At 51.3% G+C, this 19,706-nt stretch overlaps 9 protein-coding genes across 9 annotated transcripts; 4 read left to right on the forward strand and 5 right to left on the reverse strand.

Moving 5' to 3' along the window:
- Positions 1 to 86: 86 nt before the first annotated feature.
- MYCFIDRAFT_187139 (uncharacterized protein) lies at positions 87 to 2,198 on the reverse strand (the record flags this gene model as incomplete). The annotated part of the gene is made up of 1 exon (XM_007926328.1): positions 87 to 2,198. The coding sequence occupies one exon, from the start codon at positions 2,196 to 2,198 to the stop codon at positions 87 to 89; it is 2,112 nt and encodes a 703-aa protein (XP_007924519.1).
- Positions 2,199 to 2,773: 575 nt separating this feature from the next.
- On the forward strand, positions 2,774 to 4,540 carry MYCFIDRAFT_162774 (uncharacterized protein). Its single transcript, XM_007926329.1, has 2 exons — positions 2,774 to 3,405; positions 3,465 to 4,540. The coding sequence occupies exons 1-2, from the start codon at positions 2,786 to 2,788 to the stop codon at positions 4,234 to 4,236; spliced, it is 1,392 nt and encodes a 463-aa protein (XP_007924520.1). The 5' UTR covers positions 2,774 to 2,785; the 3' UTR covers positions 4,237 to 4,540.
- A 436-nt stretch (positions 4,541 to 4,976) lies between these two features.
- MYCFIDRAFT_195099 (uncharacterized protein) lies at positions 4,977 to 5,652 on the forward strand (the record flags this gene model as incomplete). The annotated part of the gene is made up of 4 exons (XM_007926330.1): positions 4,977 to 5,146; positions 5,208 to 5,378; positions 5,433 to 5,489; positions 5,547 to 5,652. The coding sequence occupies 4 exons, from the start codon at positions 4,977 to 4,979 to the stop codon at positions 5,650 to 5,652; spliced, it is 504 nt and encodes a 167-aa protein (XP_007924521.1).
- Positions 5,653 to 6,901: 1,249 nt separating this feature from the next.
- MYCFIDRAFT_152195 (uncharacterized protein) lies at positions 6,902 to 7,872 on the reverse strand (the record flags this gene model as incomplete). Its single annotated transcript, XM_007926331.1, has 2 exons — positions 6,902 to 6,984; positions 7,044 to 7,872. 2 exons carry the CDS (start codon positions 7,870 to 7,872, stop codon positions 6,959 to 6,961), a joined length of 855 nt encoding a protein of 284 aa, XP_007924522.1. The 3' UTR covers positions 6,902 to 6,958.
- A 909-nt stretch (positions 7,873 to 8,781) lies between these two features.
- On the forward strand, positions 8,782 to 9,402 carry MYCFIDRAFT_134290 (uncharacterized protein; the record flags this gene model as incomplete). The annotated part of the gene is made up of 1 exon (XM_007926332.1): positions 8,782 to 9,402. One exon carries the CDS (start codon positions 8,782 to 8,784, stop codon positions 9,400 to 9,402), a length of 621 nt encoding a protein of 206 aa, XP_007924523.1.
- Positions 9,403 to 11,744: 2,342 nt separating this feature from the next.
- Positions 11,745 to 14,486, forward strand: MYCFIDRAFT_195102 (uncharacterized protein; the record flags this gene model as incomplete). Its single annotated transcript, XM_007926333.1, has 4 exons — positions 11,745 to 12,248; positions 12,829 to 13,447; positions 13,691 to 13,781; positions 13,838 to 14,486. The coding sequence occupies 4 exons, from the start codon at positions 11,745 to 11,747 to the stop codon at positions 14,484 to 14,486; spliced, it is 1,863 nt and encodes a 620-aa protein (XP_007924524.1).
- Positions 14,487 to 15,817: 1,331 nt separating this feature from the next.
- MYCFIDRAFT_172973 (uncharacterized protein) lies at positions 15,818 to 16,118 on the reverse strand (the record flags this gene model as incomplete). The annotated part of the gene is made up of 3 exons (XM_007926334.1): positions 15,818 to 15,844; positions 15,868 to 15,911; positions 15,938 to 16,118. The coding sequence occupies 3 exons, from the start codon at positions 16,116 to 16,118 to the stop codon at positions 15,818 to 15,820; spliced, it is 252 nt and encodes an 83-aa protein (XP_007924525.1).
- Positions 16,119 to 16,338: 220 nt separating this feature from the next.
- MYCFIDRAFT_195103 (uncharacterized protein) lies at positions 16,339 to 17,208 on the reverse strand (the record flags this gene model as incomplete). The annotated part of the gene is made up of 1 exon (XM_007926335.1): positions 16,339 to 17,208. One exon carries the CDS (start codon positions 17,206 to 17,208, stop codon positions 16,339 to 16,341), a length of 870 nt encoding a protein of 289 aa, XP_007924526.1.
- Positions 17,209 to 17,429: 221 nt separating this feature from the next.
- On the reverse strand, positions 17,430 to 19,321 carry MYCFIDRAFT_195104 (uncharacterized protein; the record flags this gene model as incomplete). The annotated part of the gene is made up of 2 exons (XM_007926336.1): positions 17,430 to 19,158; positions 19,227 to 19,321. 2 exons carry the CDS (start codon positions 19,319 to 19,321, stop codon positions 17,430 to 17,432), a joined length of 1,824 nt encoding a protein of 607 aa, XP_007924527.1.
- Positions 19,322 to 19,706: the final 385 nt, after the last annotated feature.

Here is a 19,706-nt window from a genome sequence, read left to right on the forward strand (position 1 = left end):
TTAACGTCAAACAGGCTGGGCCATTCTGCAAGCGCGCCCAAGATCTGGAAAGGTGGTGTCGATGTGCTGACCGCCCAATGGTATGCCTACAATTTATATCGCGCAGCGCCTTGACCTCCAGAACTACTTCTGGCCTCTCTACCTTCAACATCAGTGACCTTGCCCTTCTTGCCAATGACCTTGACATTGCCACGCTTGAGATCTCCAACAATGTTCTCCTTGTCCTTCTTGGCCTTCGCAGCCCTGCTCTCATTTGCAGGCTTGGCTTCAGCATTACCATTACTCTTCCTGATCCTCTCCTTCTCACGTCTGCGTCTTCGCTTGCGTTCTTCACGGGACATCTCTTCACGCGCGGAGGGAAGGCCACTCTTGCCAGCAACTTCCTCCTTTCCGCTTGCCGCTTCACCGGCTTTGTAGATTTCTTGAGGTGCGAGCTGAGAAGCACCGGCGACCTCACCACCAGCGCTGGGCCGAGCGTCTTCCATGGTGATAGCAGGAGCATCAACTCTGATGTCCATTTGCGGAGCTGCTTGCTTCGGCCTAAAATTCCAAGATGATAAGCTGTCGAGCTGAGCAGAGACTTCTTTCCAAAGGCGTTCGATTTCTTTCTGCTCTTTTTCGAGCTTCTCATCCTGAACGTCGACGTAATTTGGATCTGTGCGCTTTGAATATTCTTCCTCATACTCTTCCGCAAGACCCTTCTTGCTCTTGGTATCGTCGAGCTCAAAGTCAAGCTTGCCACGCCTGGTGCCGCTTCCTGTCGCGAGGTCATCAGGTCGCCGCCTGACAAGGTCTTGAAAGTCGAATGCAAGGATGCGTCGCTTGATTAGTTCCTCGATGCTCTCGCTGACCTCTGCTGTAATGACTGGCACTGGCTTTCCTGCTCGTTCGAAGTCGAGATCCTCTTCCAGCAAGGCATTGGTAGGTCGATCTGCTGCGCGAGCCTCGCCAGATAGTTGCCAGTCTCGTTTCGCTACGTTCGCAGCTTCAAGCTTGCGAATCTCTTCTGCAATTTGTGCTTTTCGACGCTCGTGCGCTGATCTCCTCGATCGAGGATCTGCAGGGTCGAGCTGCTCCTGATCATCCTCCTCTTCTGCTTCAGACTCATCCTCGAAAAGATCGAATTTGACTTTGTCCATGGCTCGCTCAATGTCATCATCGTCTTCTTCTGGCTCTTTCTTGCTCGAGGCAGCGTCTGGGAAATTGTGAGGGTTGGGTCGGCCTTTTCTGTTCTTCCTCTTCTTCTGTGCAGGCGGAGCAAAGAAATCCTTGTACATGATGTCGTTGGCATTGCCCATGTCGCCCAAGCCATCCATAGCGCCACCTTCGAACTCTTCGTGCTCATCTTCGCTCTCAGCATCTGGATCACCAAAGGTCGGTCCGTCCTCTCCGTCGACCTCAGACTCAGCGCCATCTGCTTGATCGGCTGCCCCTGCCGCTGCTTGGACACCTGGATCGGCATCCCAATCGATTTCTTCTTCGTCACTTGCAGCCCCATCGTCCTCGCCCCGCGTGTCTTGCTGTTCCAGAAACTCAGACTGTCGATTAAAGTCGTCTATGGAGAAGAAGCCGTCGTTCAGTCCAAATCTGTCCTGCACCAGTTCAGCGGGCTCATCGTCAGCGCTTGCCCCGTCGTCCTCATCATCTTGCATGTCGTCAAAGTCGTCGTGCATGTCTTCTATATTGTCGAGGTCGAGCGCGCCTTCCTCCTCATCCTCATCTTCCGACGTGTGATACTCCTCCTCGCCATCGTCTACGCCTTCTATCTCGTAATCGACGCCCTCTTCTCCGAGATCCTCCTCATCGTCATCGCTGTCCTCAAATCCCACAGCTTTACCATTCTTTCTTGGCTGTGCAAAGTCTTTCTGCACTTTCAACTGCTCATACTGCTGCTCAGCCTCATGTCTGGCAGCCTCAATTACTCTCCGCGCCTGCTCCCAGACTTGATCGACTCCGAAGCCATCTGTGTGAATTTGCTTGAGGCGCAAGATTTCCTCGTCACCGCCTTCGCCGCGCTTTCGCTTCTTTCGACTCGCCTTGAGTCTCTGCTGCTGCTCTTCGCTGACATCCTGGGCAAGCGGGTCGAGGATGTGCTTGAGGTATGCGACAGCATCTGTATAGAGTGGCAGGCTCGGCTGGAGGAAATCGTGTGGCGCCTTCTCCAGGGTTGGCAGGAAGGTCGTCGAGATCGGCGCCATACTGTTGACTCTCTGACTATTCTACAGTTCTCGCGAGCAAGTCCTTCACCCCACTGTCGCTGCCAAAAGATCGACTTGGAGAAATTCTATGCATATCAGGAATTAGGGTTGACGCTAGTCTCGATATAGGGTAGCCACGGCTTTGGTTCCGCCGTCCATCTGCTCGCTGAGCCTCGCTCCTTCCTCCCTCTCCCCTCCCTCTTTCACGCGCAGCACACAGCACAAGCAGTATTCCGCGTGGTAGAGGCTTCCAGCTTCCCCTATCGCGGAATGACTTGGAGCTACTTCCTGGTAATGCCTTCCTTCTGACTGGAATCACAGTGCAGTGTCATCATCACCATACACAATGACACAATGATAAAAGCCCACACCAGAGTCTCAGGTCTGATGGCATCACATGTGTCCATATCAGCAGCAAGAAATCTGCCTGTGAGATGCAAATGAATGGCGGAGCTCGCCGGCCTGGTCGGCCTCTTGCCCGTATCAAACTCTAAAGAGACGCGAGATAGCATGTCCGGCACGTAAGTACAATTCGCACGCTCCTCACGGACATTGAACCTGTATGCTATCGGAATGCAGAAACCACGATGCTGTATACTCAGGCCACAATCATCACCCTCGATCCAACAAGGACGATTATCACCGATGGGGCCATCCTGATCCAAGACACCACGATAGCTGCCATTGGCAAGACATCAGACCTGGCCTCATCTCATCCCAATGAAGAGATTGTGCCTCTCCCTGGGCGCATCATAATTCCTGGCCTAATCAATTCACACATGCATACTGCGCAGACAATGCTACGCGGATGTGCTGATGACCTGGAGCTTGTCTCCTGGTTGTGTGAACGCATTTGGCCACTCCAAGGAAACTTCACAGCAGAAGATGGGCATGCAGCGGCGAGACTTAGTATCGCGGAAATGCTGAAATCTGGCACAACGTGCTTCCTCGAAAGCATGTTCGCGGATCGCTACGGTTTTGATGGGCTCGCCAAAGCTGTAGAGCAGAGCGGCATCAGAGGATGCTTAGGCAGAATCGTAATGGATCAAGGTCGTTACGCGGGTGACGATGACCGCTGGGCCATGCATCCAGGTCTTGTGGAGGACAGAGAAATGAGTCTTCTTGGCGCCGTGGCCATGCACGAGAAATGGAACGGAAAAGCAGATGGCAGGATCAAAGTCTGGTTTGGAGCACGCACGCCGGGAGGGTAAGTACAGGATTGTAGTCCCATCATCTTGTTGTCGACTGATCACACACACTCCACAGGGTTTCCGAGGCACTTTACAAGGAGATGACTACCATCTCAAAAGCGAAGAGTATACCAATCACGATGCATTGTGCTGAAGCGCCTGCCGACAAGATATTCTTCGAAGGCCAAGGTCACACTGCGATGTCCTATTGCGACTCTGTCAACCTTCTCGGTCCGCAGACTGTCCTCGTTCACATGGTTCATCTGGAAGACAGCGATATCGCCAAACTCGCGGAGACCGGAACGCACATCGTGCATTGTCCTAGCAGCAACAGCAAGCTCGCTTCAGGATTTTGCCGCGTCCCGGAACTATTGTCCGCAGGCGTCAACGTGACATTAGGCACAGATGGTGCACCTTGCAACAATACCTGCGATATGCTGCAAGAAATGCGACTTGCTGGCATACTGCACAAAGTCACACACATGGACCCAACCCTAGTCTCCGCTGAGACTGTGCTTGAGGCCGCGACCATCAACGGCGCACAGGCCTTGGGGCTTGCGAACGAGATTGGAAGTCTCGAGGTCGGCAAGAAAGCAGATTTTGTCGTTCTCGACATGAGAGCCGTCCATCTGCAGCCATGGTTCAACCCGGTAAGTGCTGTAGTGTACTCAGCGACTGGCAGAGATGTGGAAAGAGTCGTGGTGAATGGGAAGGAAGTTGTCAACAATAGGCAACTTTTGACCATGAACGAAGTCGAAGTCTGGAAAGAGGCAGAGTGGAGGTCGAAAGAGATTGTTAGAAGAGCAGGCTTACAATCAGCAATTGGAGCTAGGTGGCCAGTGCTGTAGTGTTGTCTACGTCCACGGACTTGGCGAAATGCAGATGTTTCAGCTCCAGACTTGGAAGACAAGCTTCAAGATTGTGTGAAGGGGCATGGACGCGCAGTATCCAAAGTGATCCGGACACTGGCGAGGACGTGTCTGCTTGGAGGACAGCTGCTCTGCGATATCAAACCCCCTTCGGCCACTTCCAATTTATTACCCTTGCTCTGCTGATGGAATGGTTTAGCTACATTGACGTTTGTCTTGGCGATCGGATTGATGCATGAAATTAAGCTTGCAGCGATTCCAATGTAAGCACCTTGTTATGGGCAAATGCTTCACACCCTGCCCTCAAGTACTGCTGTAGATCATTGCAGCTTCCTGACCATCCGCATAAATCTCAAGCACAGGTTGAAGCTGCACCATTCCGCGGTTCTCAGAAATGCCAAGGCGCTCGGTTTGACAGCTCTGCACAGCCTCCATTCCGTGGCCCTGGGCATCCGTCATGATCAACACCATCACGGCCGAAAGCAGCAACAAGTGTGCCTCAGATTATGGGACGTCGTAGCAACGCCACTTTGTTAAGGCTCGAGATCCTTCAGCTGCGCCTGTGTCTGGCGTGATTCCTCCGCTTTACCTGAGAAAATGTAGCAGTCACCGCACAACAATTTCCCTTCTTCCAATCTCGACTTTCTGACCTGGTAGTCATTAGCACTCCTTGAATCACGACGCACCGGGCGAAGCGAGGGGCCTCGTATTCTTACATCATGGCTCTCGGTTCCTGGCAATCCAAGCAGACAACCGCCAGCTGGCAAGACACTGCGAGGCCAATTACATTCCTCCTAGTCATCCTTTGCGCGACTATCATCGCTTTGATTGTAACAATCGCCGTAAATGTTACAGTTGCGAATGCGCCAGACAATGACCTCGGATACGGGTGAGCAGGACGATTCTCAAGGTGTGTCCCATTGACGTGGTTAGCTGACACATCCACGCAGATTCGGCTGGGTGCTCATGATGCCAGTTCCTGCTATCGCTTTCGTCTGGACTATCATCGACATCCTCGTCTGCCGCTTTTGGAATTTGCATTCGATCTACTCTCTCGTCTCGGCAATTCTCCTCGCAATCGGATATGTCATTGTAGGAGTCTTTACTGCGCTGTTCTACAAGTATGTGTCTCAAAAGGTGCATCTTGAAAAAAAAAAACTAACATGTATACTCAGCTGGAATGATGAGGGTGCATGGGTGCCGAGCATTTTCTTCTTCATCAATGCCATTATGTGAGTGAGCTACTTGAGGTATCTTAAAGAAGGTCAGAGCTGACATTCTGGATCTAGTCACACAATATTCATGGGCTTTGCGGCGCGTGCAATCCATATTAATGACAAGAACGAGAAGGCCAAAAAGCTCGATGTTCGCATGTCAGACCTGCAGAAGGCATGAAGTCTGACTATTTGCGAAAGACACTTGAACAGGATCAGCCACGCCCGAGAAATGACCATATTCGGAAACAGACACAGGGCTGGATGGTACTAATGAGGCAGGTAATGTATAATGATTCAATTGAGATGTCTCATGAAAACCCACATCCTACTGACTCGTCGTTTTGAGCGAACGTGTACGATTTGCGGATTCGCTTTGCCACTTTGATAGTCTGCTTTGTGTGCATCGAGGAGACATCCTGTGACCCGGCTTGGAGCATTCTAATGTCCCCAAAACGCCTATTTCTGTTATTACTGACGCCGACCATGAAGAGTTCTGGGAAGATGGCTGCAGAGAATCAGCCTCGCAATGCTCAAGCACTTTGGCGAATCCTCAATCACGAGCTATGCGCCTTTGCTTCACTTTTCTACTCTGCAAGCTACTAACTATACCAACCATGATCGACCTACCATTCATTCTGCCAAGACGCCTTTGAATGGCTGAGAGGTTGGTGGAGGTCTGAGTAAGGATGATTTCAAGGCATTCTCCATCGCCCGACCTTTCAATATCTGTGTGCCGCGTTCTATCCCAGCCTCTTCGTACGGAAAGGGAATCGGAATCGACTGCTAAAGGTCTTGACACTTGTGCTATGCTCATTTCGTAACAACTTTCCACCATCCCCGCCGACCGAACATTTCTGCAATGGCCGTGTTGCTTGCCAGTGCACAATGTTGAAAGCGTTTATCTTGCCGTCATCCCTCCAACAAGATCAATGGCCGAGGCACTGTAATGTCATCAGACGTCGCCTTCACAAAGTATTGTGAAGTTCAGGTCTCGGAGATTTCAATAACAGTGACGAAATCTAAGCGTCGTAATAAGGTCAAATACGCACAATTTTGGCGACGATGTCATCCAATCACCTTCCTCATTGGTCTAGGTTGGTAGCCCAACAATCGCATGCCATGCACCATCGCTAACAACATGCAGTGGCTATGATTTCCGTGCGTTTAAGCTTGAAGTGGTTTGAACTGGCCTATTACTGACATTCATCCAGGCTTGTCATACTCCAGTGTTACGAGCGCGGGGTGAGTACCTGTCAGCTCTATACGCATTGCGCATAGGTCTTTGCAGCTTCTAACAGCCGTTTCAGAGACCAGGGTTGTACGTATTAAGCCACGCACAAATATCTGCACAATCATTCTGATGAGTAACAGCGATTCCCTGATGGGGAGATACCTTTACACTTTTTGCTCGTCGTTGTCGACTTTGAACATTTTTAAAGAAGGGCAGCTCTTGTAACATGGTCCAGGAATTAGGACCTGCGCCCCTAATCCGTGTCTACCGGATCCCAGTCTGAAAAGTGGTCAGTCGAGAAACTTAATGGTTCGTTTAGGGCGGGCGGGAAGCTGTACCGGTTACAAGATACTCGTCCAAGTCGTCCATCTTCTTCATGTCGGCCTCTTCGATCTTGAAGTGGCCGATACTGGCGTTCTCCACGATACGCTCCTTGCGAACACTCTTAGGCAGCGGCACGAAGCCATGTTGCAGTGACCACCGAACAAGAAGCTGACCCGAAGTACAGCTGTATTTCTTGGCAAGCTCAACAATGGTCGGATGCTTCATGCGGAGTGCCCTGGCCAGCGGCGCATACGCCTCTACCACAATGTCATTCTTGAGGCAATGCTCGGTGAGTGCCATTCGTGTATTGAAGGGGTGGACTTCGATTTGGTTTACAGCGGGCTTGATTTTTGGCTTGCTCGCAAGCAACTCGTCGATGTGTTTGTTTCCAAAGTTCGACACGCCACCAATCCTCACCTCTCCCGCCTCAATGGCATCTTCAACGGCTCTCCAGCTGGCGAGCCGAGCCTGCTTACCACCGTAGGGCGAATGCAGCAGAAACAGATCGATATACCCCAATCCGCATTCTGTCACGCTTTTTGTGATGCTCTTCCTTGCTCTTTCGTAATCGGAATTGCTAGCAAGCTTGCTTGTATAGTGGATGTCCTCGCGCTTGACTTCTGGGTGTGTCTTGAGATACTCTGATATGCTGTTGCCGACATCGCGCTCGTTTCGGTACATTTGAGCACTATCAAATGCTCTATATCCGGCATCGAGAGCACTCGTGACAGCCTTCGAAGCTTCCGATCCAGACATCAGGTAGACACCTAGTTGGATGCGTGGCATAGACGCGCCATTATTGAGTTTGACACGCGAGGCGAGTGAGAACGATTCGTCTGCCATCTTCCTCATTGCTGCAGACATATGCAGACATACGAGAGTTGCGGAGAAAGCTGCAAGGCAGAACAGGAACAAGTAGTACCTCTGAGAACCTGTAACGAAGAGATGGGTCGTCTTCTCCTTGCCATGACGTTGTGCCTAGCCCTTCGGCGTAATGATGCCGATGGTTCTCGGGCCATGCATCTGAAGAAGGATGATATGAATGGCCTGGTGAGGTGAGATATCGTATCTTCGCGATCCTCATTGTTACTCCCATCGAACCCGCGTGTTCACTGCTGCAACGCCCGAAAGACCTCGGGATCAGTGAGACGTGATGCGATAATAATAATAATGAGGCGAGGCGTATACGTAGGAGCCTCGGCCACTCACTACCCGACCATTGGCACGCCTCGCGACGCAGGGTGCGAGCTTTCTGCAGGCAAAATGCTGGCTGGGCGTGGCGATTTGAGAGCCTCACGCGGTCGAGGTCCATTTAGCTCTCCTTCCTCCCATATCATCCCTACTGCTTCGCAAAGACGAGGCGGTGGTGCTCACGTTGTCGAGGGTACCGCCGTCATGATCTCATATTCAAGTCGCAGGGGATAAGGCGCCGACGGGGTAGCGTTTCTGATATATCTTTTTCTGACCGCGGCGATGGCTGACCGTTCTTCTCCACCCAATAATGACCTACACGACTCTGCCGCTGTGTACTAGTCAACGCCTCGAACGCCTTCCCGCTGCCTAGATTCAGTAAGGCGGTGTAGTTCAATGGACAGAATGGATCCTTCAGTCCCTCATCAGCAATACTTCGACTTCAAGCCTAGCGCGTACTCAGATGCTTCGGGCGGGAGATCTAGCAGGTCGAACGCAGGCTCTAGCAGAGGAGCATTTGCAGGTGTAGAAAGGTTTGACAGTGGTATGGAGGATCAGCCTATGTCTGGACTTGGTGACCCCGGCTTCGACATCTTGGAGTGGCACCCAGCCTTCCAGTCGTGTCAGCGATACTTTCTCGATCATGCGCAGTACGAAGCGGGCACATTAGCTGTTTGTGCACTGGTCAACATTCGACTCCCTCACCAATGGCTAACAACACCTATCACTGCATCACAGCCGCCAGGCTCATCACATTCGCAGAGTGGAGTTGGCGGCAGCACAGCTTTCAACTTTACTGCCTACTCACGCGGCAGTGGCATGAACTCGCCCAGATCGAATCGAAACTCACAAGCACCGACCTTCGTATCGCCCGTGCCATATATTCGACGACTAGTGGTGACCGGCTTCGACAAGCCTCCCATCCTACACGGTTTCTTCGGCGATGACTACGAGCGAGGTATCATGCCTCACGTCGAATGCGAGCGGCGTAACTACCTCTTCGCAGCGAAGCATGGCGGTTGGCGCAGCTGCAAGAAACAGTACGACGTCGGAAGTGGCCACGGCGGCGACGAAAGCGTGCCCTTCATGAAGCCATTGGGTGAGGCAAAGCAGCAAGAACTCACAGGGGCAGAGAAGGCATGGAGTGACTGGCTGGCTATGGAAGATTGGATGGTCGGGTAAGTAATGTTCGAGGGAGACATACAACGCAGATGTGCCATACTTTGCCTCGCTTTATTGCACCAGACCAGAGCACGAATGTAAGCTAACATTCGGGCAGGCCTCGTGCGCCTGAGGACGAAGGTGGTGTCGGCACAAGACAAGGACATCGCAGGTCTGCATCGCGTAGAGGCATGTCAGATGGCCTGCCAGATGGGTACGATGGGTACGATCGCATCCACGCTATGGTTTGACAGCCTCACTGATCCTGCATAGTGTTCCGGATGGGCACAACTCGCGATAGGAACGCGAGCGTCTCCCACTGAACGTGGCCCAAAGACGTTCTCGCTCGCCTCAACGGGAGTCTTTACAACACGCACGGAGTGGGAAGGCGCGCTTTGCGAGAGATGATTGAACAGCCGCAATTGGCTGCGGAATACCAAGAACCATCCATACCTATGGATACACAAGAGAGATTTTGCTGAGTATGCACCACCAAAGCAGAGCAGTAGCACGACATCGGTGAGCTACGATGTTGCAGGAGCAGGGGCAAATCTGTTTGCTTGCTGGATCTATTGTCTCTTGACAGCCAACACGAAATGGTCGTTGTCACTTTGACGTCTCCACAGATTTATGAGCACACCTCTGCCGCTGCTAAGAGCTCTTGCATAGAGATGAATCTTTGCTGGAGTTCCGCATATCAAGACGCATTTCTCACCCGGACAGACAGACCATCGTCGTTCTCACTGCGGATCGCATAGACGTCGGCAGGACCTGCAAGCAGTGTAGGCTCTCGAAATTGACTCTGCTTCGTAATCGATCGCGCCGTCGAACTCGAGATCCACGAAGTTATCCGCGAGGCGAGGATGTCGAGCTTGAATTTGGATGTTTTGACGCTGCAAAGAGCTGCTTATCTTATTGCTGTTAAGAAACGCGATTCTGAACCAGCTGCAAAATTGCATTGTGCCGTGCCGATAAGAATCTGCAATCTATTTTGGATGTGAAGATCGAGTTGTCAATCGGAGTGGACGCACTTGCTCATATCCAGCCATCGGCTATCTCGGCAAGCCGAACGTCTGCCGTCCGAGTCCTGTCCGGCAAGAATCATCCATTCTGGAAGTGACCCAGTCCACACAACATCGAGACACACCAAACTCGCCAATATGGCAACCTCGGCGAAAGATCGAGTCTTCCGGACTCCTGAACTCCTCGAAGCCATCCTGCTGCAGGATGTGCCCATGCTGCAGCTCTTCGTCATTCAGCGCACCTGCCGCGCCTTCCTGGAAACCATCAACGCCTCCATTCTGCTTAAACGCGCCATGTGCCTCGAGCCGCTTCTAGGCTACGCAGAGAACGTTTGCAACTATCGGCAGAACATCAACCCTCTATTGCCGACAGTGCTCTTCGTGCCAAACGACAGCACGGACGGCGACGGCGTGCTCTTCTCGGCTGCGTGGCAGCGCAACAGCATCGATATAAGATCACACCTCGACTTCCACATTGTTTCAGAGGGAACCCTTCCACAGCCATATGAAATGCAGCGCCAGCGTTTGGACGATGTATCACAGTCTTGGCATCGAATGCTGGTATTTCGCCAACCCGATACTCAAACAGACTTGTTTCGGACCCTTCGCACAAAGCCCCGGCCTGTGAAGAGTAGATCTCAACGCGAACTTCACTGGGACGCCTTTTTCAAGCCCGACATCACCATGGGTGACCTGTACACTGGAATGATGTTGGCATACAGAAGATTCCTGAAGGCCAGAGCTAAGGGCAAGAAGAGGGCGAGCGACTACATTCTGGAACATGGCGGAAAGATGGACAACATCATGGAATTGGCTTCCGATGCTGAGGATGATTGAGAAAATGGATGTCCGAGGTAGAGGTTTGCGGCACACTGTGGGCTTTGCCAAAGACACCATAGCTGGTGTAGAGGTTGTCGAGAGCGTGCTGTCGAGAGCGTGTCGTCGAGAGCGTGTAAGACAGCAGTAGATACGTTGACAGCGCAACACAAACAATTTGCAAGACGCGGTCTTGCTCGCACTTACTGGGTTCGAAGCACTGACCGGCATGTTCGAGCTCCCTCAACAGTACTTTGGGAAACCATTTCAAGTCAACGACCTTGCACCTCACGCCCGCATCATTGAAACAAAGCTCGACTTCCGGCACCTCATCGAACTTAAACTTGAGCGAGCATCAAATGTATGCAGTATGGCCGCTACTCAGTCAACAACTGCAAGCTTAACGTAAGCAGCTCTACACAATAAATAGCTTTCAGCGCTGACAAGATCTATCACAGGCCCGTCGCGCCACCCAGCCCTGCGGGAGGCCAGGTGTTCAACACCACCGAACTGCTCGAGGGGATCATGCTCAATCTCTCCTTTCTTGACCTCTTCGTAATCCAGCGCACAAATAATAACATCCGCGACACAAGCCATGGATCGACCAAACTGAAGCAGCGCATGTTCCTCGAGTCGCCACCGGCCGAGAAGCTGAACGGCAAAGTTCTGGTCAACCCGCTGGTGGAACGTCACAGCTTCACCCTGTCTCGAATTGTCGCGAAGTACAAGCAATCGGACTTGCAACACCGCTCATGGCACGTCGAGCCGTACAGCCTTCGCGAACCGCAGCGAGAAGTCCAGAAAAACAACATGTACTTCACATCCCCAGGAGCGCTCCAGACTGGGAACAACAACATCAGAGTAGTAGTGAAGCGTAGCGGATCAGAGAAGTTAGATGAGAGGAAAGATTTACAGCTACCGCTACCAGTCGTCAAGCATGATAACTACAGCTCGTGGCGTCGCATGCACATAACACTGCCACCGAACGTCATGTTCTCGACCGACCTTCTTTGGGAGCGAAAGCGGTTCGTCAGTTGCAGAGCGCGGCCCTATCGGCCAACGGTTTATCACCGAGTGCATCTTAACACTCCAAGACTGGGAGACGTGATCGATGTTCTTGATGGGGACTACAAGCGGTCACCACCAGAGACATGATGGACGAGCCAGATTTGCTATGCATGCAACATGAGCATCAATGGCGTTCGGCATATGAACTGGCTTTCATGCATGACGTGCTGTATCAAGTCGAAGGGCACTTGAAAATGCTGGCCTCTCTCGAATGGCAAGCAGACAAAGCTCACATGCAAACCCTACAGTGAATCAAGCCCATTTCAAGGTCACATCAACTATTCTTTCTTCTCTTTGCTCGTCCTTACTCACGCACTTTTCTTTCCTCACTAGCACAACACGGCAGACTCTTCGAAGAAGGCCGAACTCGTGGAATATGCCACACTCTATCGCCAGCCGAAGGATGTCGAAGAACTTACATCGCGCAAGCGCCAAAGTGTTCGCTTCACCGAAACTTTTAGAGCAGATTCTCCTCGAAGTGCCCATGTTCCAACTTTGCCTATTGCAAAGGACATGCATTCAATTTTACCATGTCATCAAGGATTCTTCAAGTCTGCAACAGGCCATGTTCCTTCTGGTGAAGCCAGATGCATCAAGCAGCCCCTTCGAGTCGAGAGCAATCATCAACCCTCTGCTGTCCCAGATTATCATCGCACCAAGCGAGGTCTTCGACCAGGCCGATGGCCTCTACTTCAGTCAAGCCTCTCTAACCCACGGCGATGTTCAAAACAAGACCCTCGACCTCTTCATTTGCTCAGAAACCAAGGCATGGAAACCGTGGTTGCGCCGACTCAGTAGCGCATCACTGGACGTCTCTTGGAAACGAATGCTGATCTCGCAACCACCGCCATCAAACTTCTCCACCAAGCTCCATGCTCAGCCGCGCTTTTCCAAAGAAAAGAAGAAGAAAGTCGAGGTGAGCTTCACAACAACTCATGGCAGGTATCTTGGCAACGGCTGCACTCTAGGCGAGGTGTTCAATAAGCTGGATCAAAGCTATGGGAAGTTTTTGGATAAGTGTAAGAGAAACAAACAGGTCAATCGAAGGGATCTGAGGATGGGAAGAAAGGGAGCGGGCAAGAATTGGAATTGGACTGCGGATCATGTGGATGTCTTTCCGGGGACTGGGAGGGTGAGAGGGAGTGCGGTTATCGATCGAAGTGAGTTTGCGCCGCTCGCGAAGGAGATGTTGAGAATGGATTGATTCGAGGGTGATGAGTCCGAGCTGCTGAAGCGGCGAGTGTGAGTAGTGAGCGATGAGTATGGATCTCCCACTTTTTCCAAGCTCACATGAAAGGAACGCACGGACACTCGGAAGTTCTTGCCGTGTCACGCAGCTTGCGTGTAATTGCAACGTCTCTGCATGTCAACTCCGCTTCCATCTATCTGCAACAAATTTCCAGCGACACAAACGTGCGCAGCATCCGAATCACCCACAGTCACGATTTCTATCATGGCGCCTTTGACAGCGGCATGTGGCGTAGAGAGCGAAGAGTATGAATATGGGCCACGTATCGCCTCTCTGCCGAACCATGCACTGACTGAGACAGAAATGAGACATCCTCCAAGGCATACCACAAAGTCGTCCACACCACCGAGGTGCTCGAGCAGATCCTGCTGAACCTGGACTGCATCACTCTGTACGGAATTCAGCGTGTCTGCAGAGCATTCCGAAGCACGAGCCAAGGATCGAAGAAACTCAGGCAAGAAATGTTCTTGGAAGCAGAAACGGAGCAGAAAGCAGGAGACAGCGGCAAAGCCATCAATATCAATCCGCTCATCGTGCGAGGCGTCCTTACTCCAACGAGAGCTCTTCACGTCGGAGGCCAGGTCGATGGAATTCAATTCGGCTACTGGGATCGACATGAGGAGGCATATCCTATCCTCATGATGTATCTGGTTTCGGAGGAGTCAAACTGGGATATGCGTATGGACCATGTCTCCAATTCCCCAGAAGCATCATGGCGGCGCATGTTCATCTCACAGCCGCCGCGCTCCAACTTCCGTACAGATTTGACGGCGAATGCGACATATTGGGCATCTCGCGAGTTGGGACTTCAATTGTGGGAGAGGACTTCTCAGCTGCATCCTGGACGGAGTCTGGGAGCAGTCTTCGCCGTTGTGGATAGGGAGTACGAAGAATTTCTGCCTGTCTTGGAAGACATCAGGGACGCGCAGAAGAAGGCCGGAAGTTCTTGAGGTCGAAATCGCTCTTGTGAGCATCGATCGAGATGTGCGCGTCGAGAATTCAGGATATCATGCGGTCTCTGGTCACGCCTTTGCTAAGTAGAGAACAAAAGGGTGAAGTCGAAATGATCCGGAGGCGGTATTGGATGAGCTGCACAGGCAAGATGCGTACATGAGGGCGGCTTGAGAGGGAGGAATGACCTTTACCAATGCTGCAAAACAATTCTCTCCGTCGAAGACCAGCTTCACAAGTAGTTATTGGTCCGGGTGGTATGAATTAGGAGCCCTGGGAATGAACAATTGCAATCGCTGAGGCAATGGAACCTGATGGAGCGCGTGGCAGCAAGGTCCTCGTTTTGAAAATCTTCGTCGACTGACGAGTCTATGAAGGTGCATAAGGAACAGGAGGTGAAGTACATGTACGTTGTAGTAGTTGTAGTAGGGCGCGACTATTCGAGAATCCAGTCCGGCCACATGGGAATCCATGTGTCCGATCGCGGAGGAGGCCTAAGGCAAATTTGTTAGTTATCGTCGCTCTATAATAGCTATATTATTAAGCCCTTCTACGTATTTATAAGCTAAGTATAATGCCGCTATTACCGCCGCTACGCCTATTTAATTAGAGAGTAATATATATAAATTTTAGTATAGTCTATAATTAATCTAGGATTGCAATCTAGATTAGCTTAGCAATTCAATTTAATCTAATCTGGCTTATTCCTGCTGACTAAGCAATCTAATTCAATTCAAGCTAGCCCCTTTCTAAAGTAATCTAACTTAATCTAGCCCTTTTTAAAGCAATCTAATTTAATCTAGGGGCTAAAGGGCTAAATTAGGTAGGCTTAGCAATTCAATCTAATCTAATCTCGCCTAATCCTACTAATTTAGCAATTTAATCTAATTTAATCTAGCCCCTATTAAAGCAATCTAATTTAATCTAATCTAGGGGTCCTAGCAATCTAATTCAATTTAGGGGGGTCTAGATTAATTGGATTAATTATAGACTATACTATATATAATCCGAAGCGCTTCTAGTTATAAAGAATACGTAGTAAGAGGCTACGGCAAGAGCGAGAGCCGTAGCTAGGCAACCTCGGAGGCCTTAAATTATAGGTTAAGTAGATATATAGACCGAAGGACTAGCTAGCGTACTAATACTAGGACTCGGAGGGTATCGACCGTTACTAGTAGTATTTAAAGCAATTCCTCTTAAACTTCTAGGAAGATATAGTAGAAAGCGAGCGGACGTACGAGTAGCGCTATACTAGTAAGTTATTAGTATAAGGCTAGATACGATAGTCTTAATCCCTCTACCTAGTTAGCTAGTAAGCTAGATAGCACCTTTAGCTGGCAGGAGATCTGTGATCTCTCTAGAACGCATCCCTTGATTGACAGCTCGCGTGAAGGATTTAGTACATGAAGCAGAAAGACCTATGGCTCAGTGGTTAGCGCCTACCATGCACACTCGAAGCAGGCGATGGCAACTGGGCTGTGAGCCATTGCTCTGAGTGGACGAGTGGTTTCTGAGATGCCGGGGGCGATTGTCAATTTTTGCTTTTTTGGCTTCTGGAGCAACTTCGATAACGTATCTATGTATGGCTCGGTGATATAGAATGATACCGCTGCGATCGTGGTGATGGGCATAGGAGTCTAGTTCTAGCTTTCGCTTCATTCCGATCAAAGTGTCTCAGACGGACAACAGGACGGAGCGAGTGCGCTGGAAGGTGGTGACTCAGGAAATCCTGCTCCGCTGTGCCAGCTGCGTCGTTCATCGACTGTGTCCGGGATGGTCAGCAAGTAGAGCGTGTCTACGGTCCGCAAAGTCACAACCTCAGCCATATCCAAGTTCCCTCAAAAGCTGCCCTTAAAGCGCCTCGCCAACGGGACAAAGACACTTCTGCTCAGTCCTGGCAGCCTTCTCATCCGTATCCTCTCCCGCGATCTCTATCTCCTCGCTCCCCAACACTCGACATTCCGGGCAAAGCCACAGATTGCCAACATCATCCAGCATCTCCACCAGACCATCCTTCTCGGTCTGCAAGCCTACGCACCAGCGATGCCAAGTCCCAACCCTACACCTCTCGTTATCGCAGGTGATAGCGCCTCCCATGATCAGCTTCTTGCAGCGACAGTAGAGGCCACCTTTCTGCCAAGGCTCGTACTCCGCGGCTTTGTACACCAGGTGATCGGGAGGAGTCACTTGTAGACCGATTGCGCGCAGCTCGGAGATTGTGCGGAATTTGAGGATGAATGTCTTGGACGCAGCTTGCTCGGAGTCTTTGTTATCGATGAGTGCAAGGAAGGGTGGTTTGATTCCGTCCTCTGATGGTTCGTACCAGAGGCTCCACTCTTCAGTCCTCCGCAGTTGGCTGATACAAACTGTAACATCTCTCGGCAAGACGAACTTGTGATCGCCCTCATCTTTGAAACTTGATGGTGTCTCCAGTCCTGCCGGGACTGTATGACTTCCCAGGGTGATGTCAAGCGGCTGAAGAGTGTCGATGCTGGCAGGGCGCTCTGCTGTGATCTGCTCGTCTCTTGAGACTTGGATGAGGAGGGCATCGCATCCGATATCAGCAGGACGCGTGCAGAGCACTCGGATCGCGAACGGTGCTTTCGAGTCGAGCGGCATCTGGATGTATTCTGAACGCGCAGTGGCTGATGTATGTTTTGGGTCTGGAAAGCCGGTGTGTGCATGGTTGTCGCAGAGGACTTCGACGGACAACGTATCCATGGTATCTATTCTATAGCGTGCGCGACACTGGAGATCTTCATAACGAAGAATTGGAGTGTAGGTGCGAGAGCTTGGCTTTTTTTGTATTTGCCCGCGGTCCACAAAATAGTCTAGAGAGGACGAGCGGCTTCCGCACGGATCGCGGAGTGGACTTTGAAGGGCTGCACATGCTTATGACGGCGAATGTTTGCTATACGCCGAATGGCCTGTGCGTGCGCTGATCAAACAAAGTCGAACGTGTCTCCAGCCCCAGCTAGCATGCTCTTCACCCTCTCGCTGCCCACAACTCGTTCGAGGCGCAGGCCATCCCATTTGCTGAAAATCGCTCGGACGTTCGCTTCGGCAGCCTCGATTTTCCCTTCGCTGATGCTTGTGCCTAGGTAACCCTCGACCAGCTCCTGGTAAAATATGGGGTTGTCCGGCATGCCATACATGATCACCCGCTTCACGTCTCTGATCTTAAGCCGGAAGAAATGATGTGCTCGCTGCGTGTATAGCAGTATGCTGTGCTTTCCATTTGAGAAGCGAGATCTTGCTCGTCGCTGGTCTGAAACCTCGCTGTAATCGTGTATGGTGCCGAAGGATGTTTCTTCCGTAAGCGTAGAGCCGGCGAAGAAATTGCGTATGCGCAAGAAGTCGAAGTAGGAAGGAATGAATATTAGTGTCCCTTGCGCACCGGTGCGAAGAAGCCTGGGCAGAATGGCAGTGGTAAAGTATTTGAATCTCGCTTCAGGATCATCTCCTGGAGATGAGGAGTCGAAGCGAGAGAAGGTCTGCTTAATACCCAGGCCGGAGGCTTCCGTGATTGCACCTGCGTACATAGGTGTAAGCTTGACCTTGCCTGCGACATTCAGCATGTGCGCGCTCCACAATCTATTCATCTCTGGAGTAATATAGGCCGAAAATAGAATGGTTTGCCGCAGGTGCTTGGCATGCCCATCGAGATACCAAGGGCGGACACGAGAAAAGTCGCAGTCATGAGCTTGCCTCAGCTCTAGGTTGAGGTGGTTGAACACCACTTGCAAGTTATCCCAGTTCTGCATATACATCCCATCTGCTTGATCTGCTATCAAGATTTCGATCGATGATAGAAAATCATGATCTTGCTTCTTTTTGTCTTCATTTTCGATGATCCTTCGCAGTCCCAGTGGTGAAGCGAGAATGATGTCGCTGTTATAGAAGCCCGAGTAGAATTTAAGAGTCTTTCTTGTGAATTTGAGCGCCGTGAGGAAGCTGTTGTCGTTGTTGCCACCAAATAGCTCGCGATAGTCTTCAGGCATCGTCTGACGGTCATCCAAAGGATCTCTGAACGCATCATCAAACCGCTTTCTATGCTCTTGTTGTTCTGGCTTGAAGACTTCGACAATAGCATCTGCGTAGTTTGCAGCCATTTGGCGCGTTTCGGTGAGGATGAGGATTTTCGGTCGCACGAATCCCTGGTCCTGGGCATTGACTTCAGCGGAGTCGGCATGACTGAGTCGCTCATTGTTCTTGAGCACTCTATCGCGTCCCTTGAGGACATGATTTACAGCATGGAGGGCCGAAAGATTCCGGAGCGATGGTGCATTCTGTGGCGTGCGACCACTCGCGAGGACATCCTGATACGCAAAGACATACGGAGCCAAGGTTTGCGCCGCCTCGCTCTCGAAGTCGGAATGGGATATGTTCTTGGCAAGGCGCTCTTTCAGATGAAGTTTCTTGGGTCCAGACAGTTTGGGTCTGAGAAGGGATCGCTCTTTCGCGGCTTCCGGGACAGAGATGACTAGATTCGTCTGCCTACCCACTGCCTGCTTCTCATTGCTCCACTTGCCCCCTTGTATGGATGCGAGACGTCGCGATAGTTCACCGTCGTCTGGATTCGCAAAATGCAGTTCGTATGGATCGTCCTGGCCGTCGTCATCGTTGGAGTCAGGAGCGGCTTCCTCATCATCGCTCTCGTCGTCTCCTAAGCTGTCCTGCTCAGATTGTTCGTTCTCGACTATCTCTTCATCCGATTGAAGTTCATCGACGTTCTGTACCTCATTCCGATCTTCCTGGACATGCTCAATCTTTCGCCGCTTCGCCTTCCGCTCACCAGTCTCTTCCGGTTTGTGGAAGGACTGCAGAAGAGCATTGTACGCCTTCACAGTCGGCTTGACCACTTCCACTTGTTCATCTTCATCATCGAGTTCCTCTTGCTCAGACTCCGACTCGTCTTGGGCAACTTGCGGCTGTTCATCATCTGATTCCACTTCTCTCACGCGCTGACTATCAAACTTGCGATACCCATTCTTCGTCTTGATACCGCTTCTGGCGAGCTTGCCACTGTTCTGCGCACCGCCCCTGCTTCCACCTCTTGCGCCGCGACCTCCTCTGCTTCCGCCCCTGCCTCGTCCTCCGCGACCGCGAAACGGAGCCATTATAGCGTTATAGCATGTCGAAACTTTTTCTTGAACCCTTGACTTTCACAAGCCAAAAAGCTATCGATTAGAGTTGGCAGGGATCAGTCCCCACCTGCC

The sequence above is a fragment of the Pseudocercospora fijiensis genome (assembly GCF_000340215.1).
Source record: "Pseudocercospora fijiensis CIRAD86 unplaced genomic scaffold MYCFIscaffold_3, whole genome shotgun sequence".
Taxonomy (NCBI): domain Eukaryota; kingdom Fungi; phylum Ascomycota; class Dothideomycetes; order Mycosphaerellales; family Mycosphaerellaceae; genus Pseudocercospora; species Pseudocercospora fijiensis.

What these genes read in the sequence shown, in the direction of transcription:
- MYCFIDRAFT_162774 (XM_007926329.1), top strand. Translation starts at nt 2,786, where the DNA reads ATGCTGTATACTCAGGCCACAATCATCACCCTCGATCCAACAAGGACG. An exon ending in GGAGCACGCACGCCGGGAGG is followed by an intron (nt 3,406 to 3,464) that starts GTAAGTACAGGA and finishes CACACTCCACAG; the next exon opens with GGTTTCCGAGGCACTTTACA.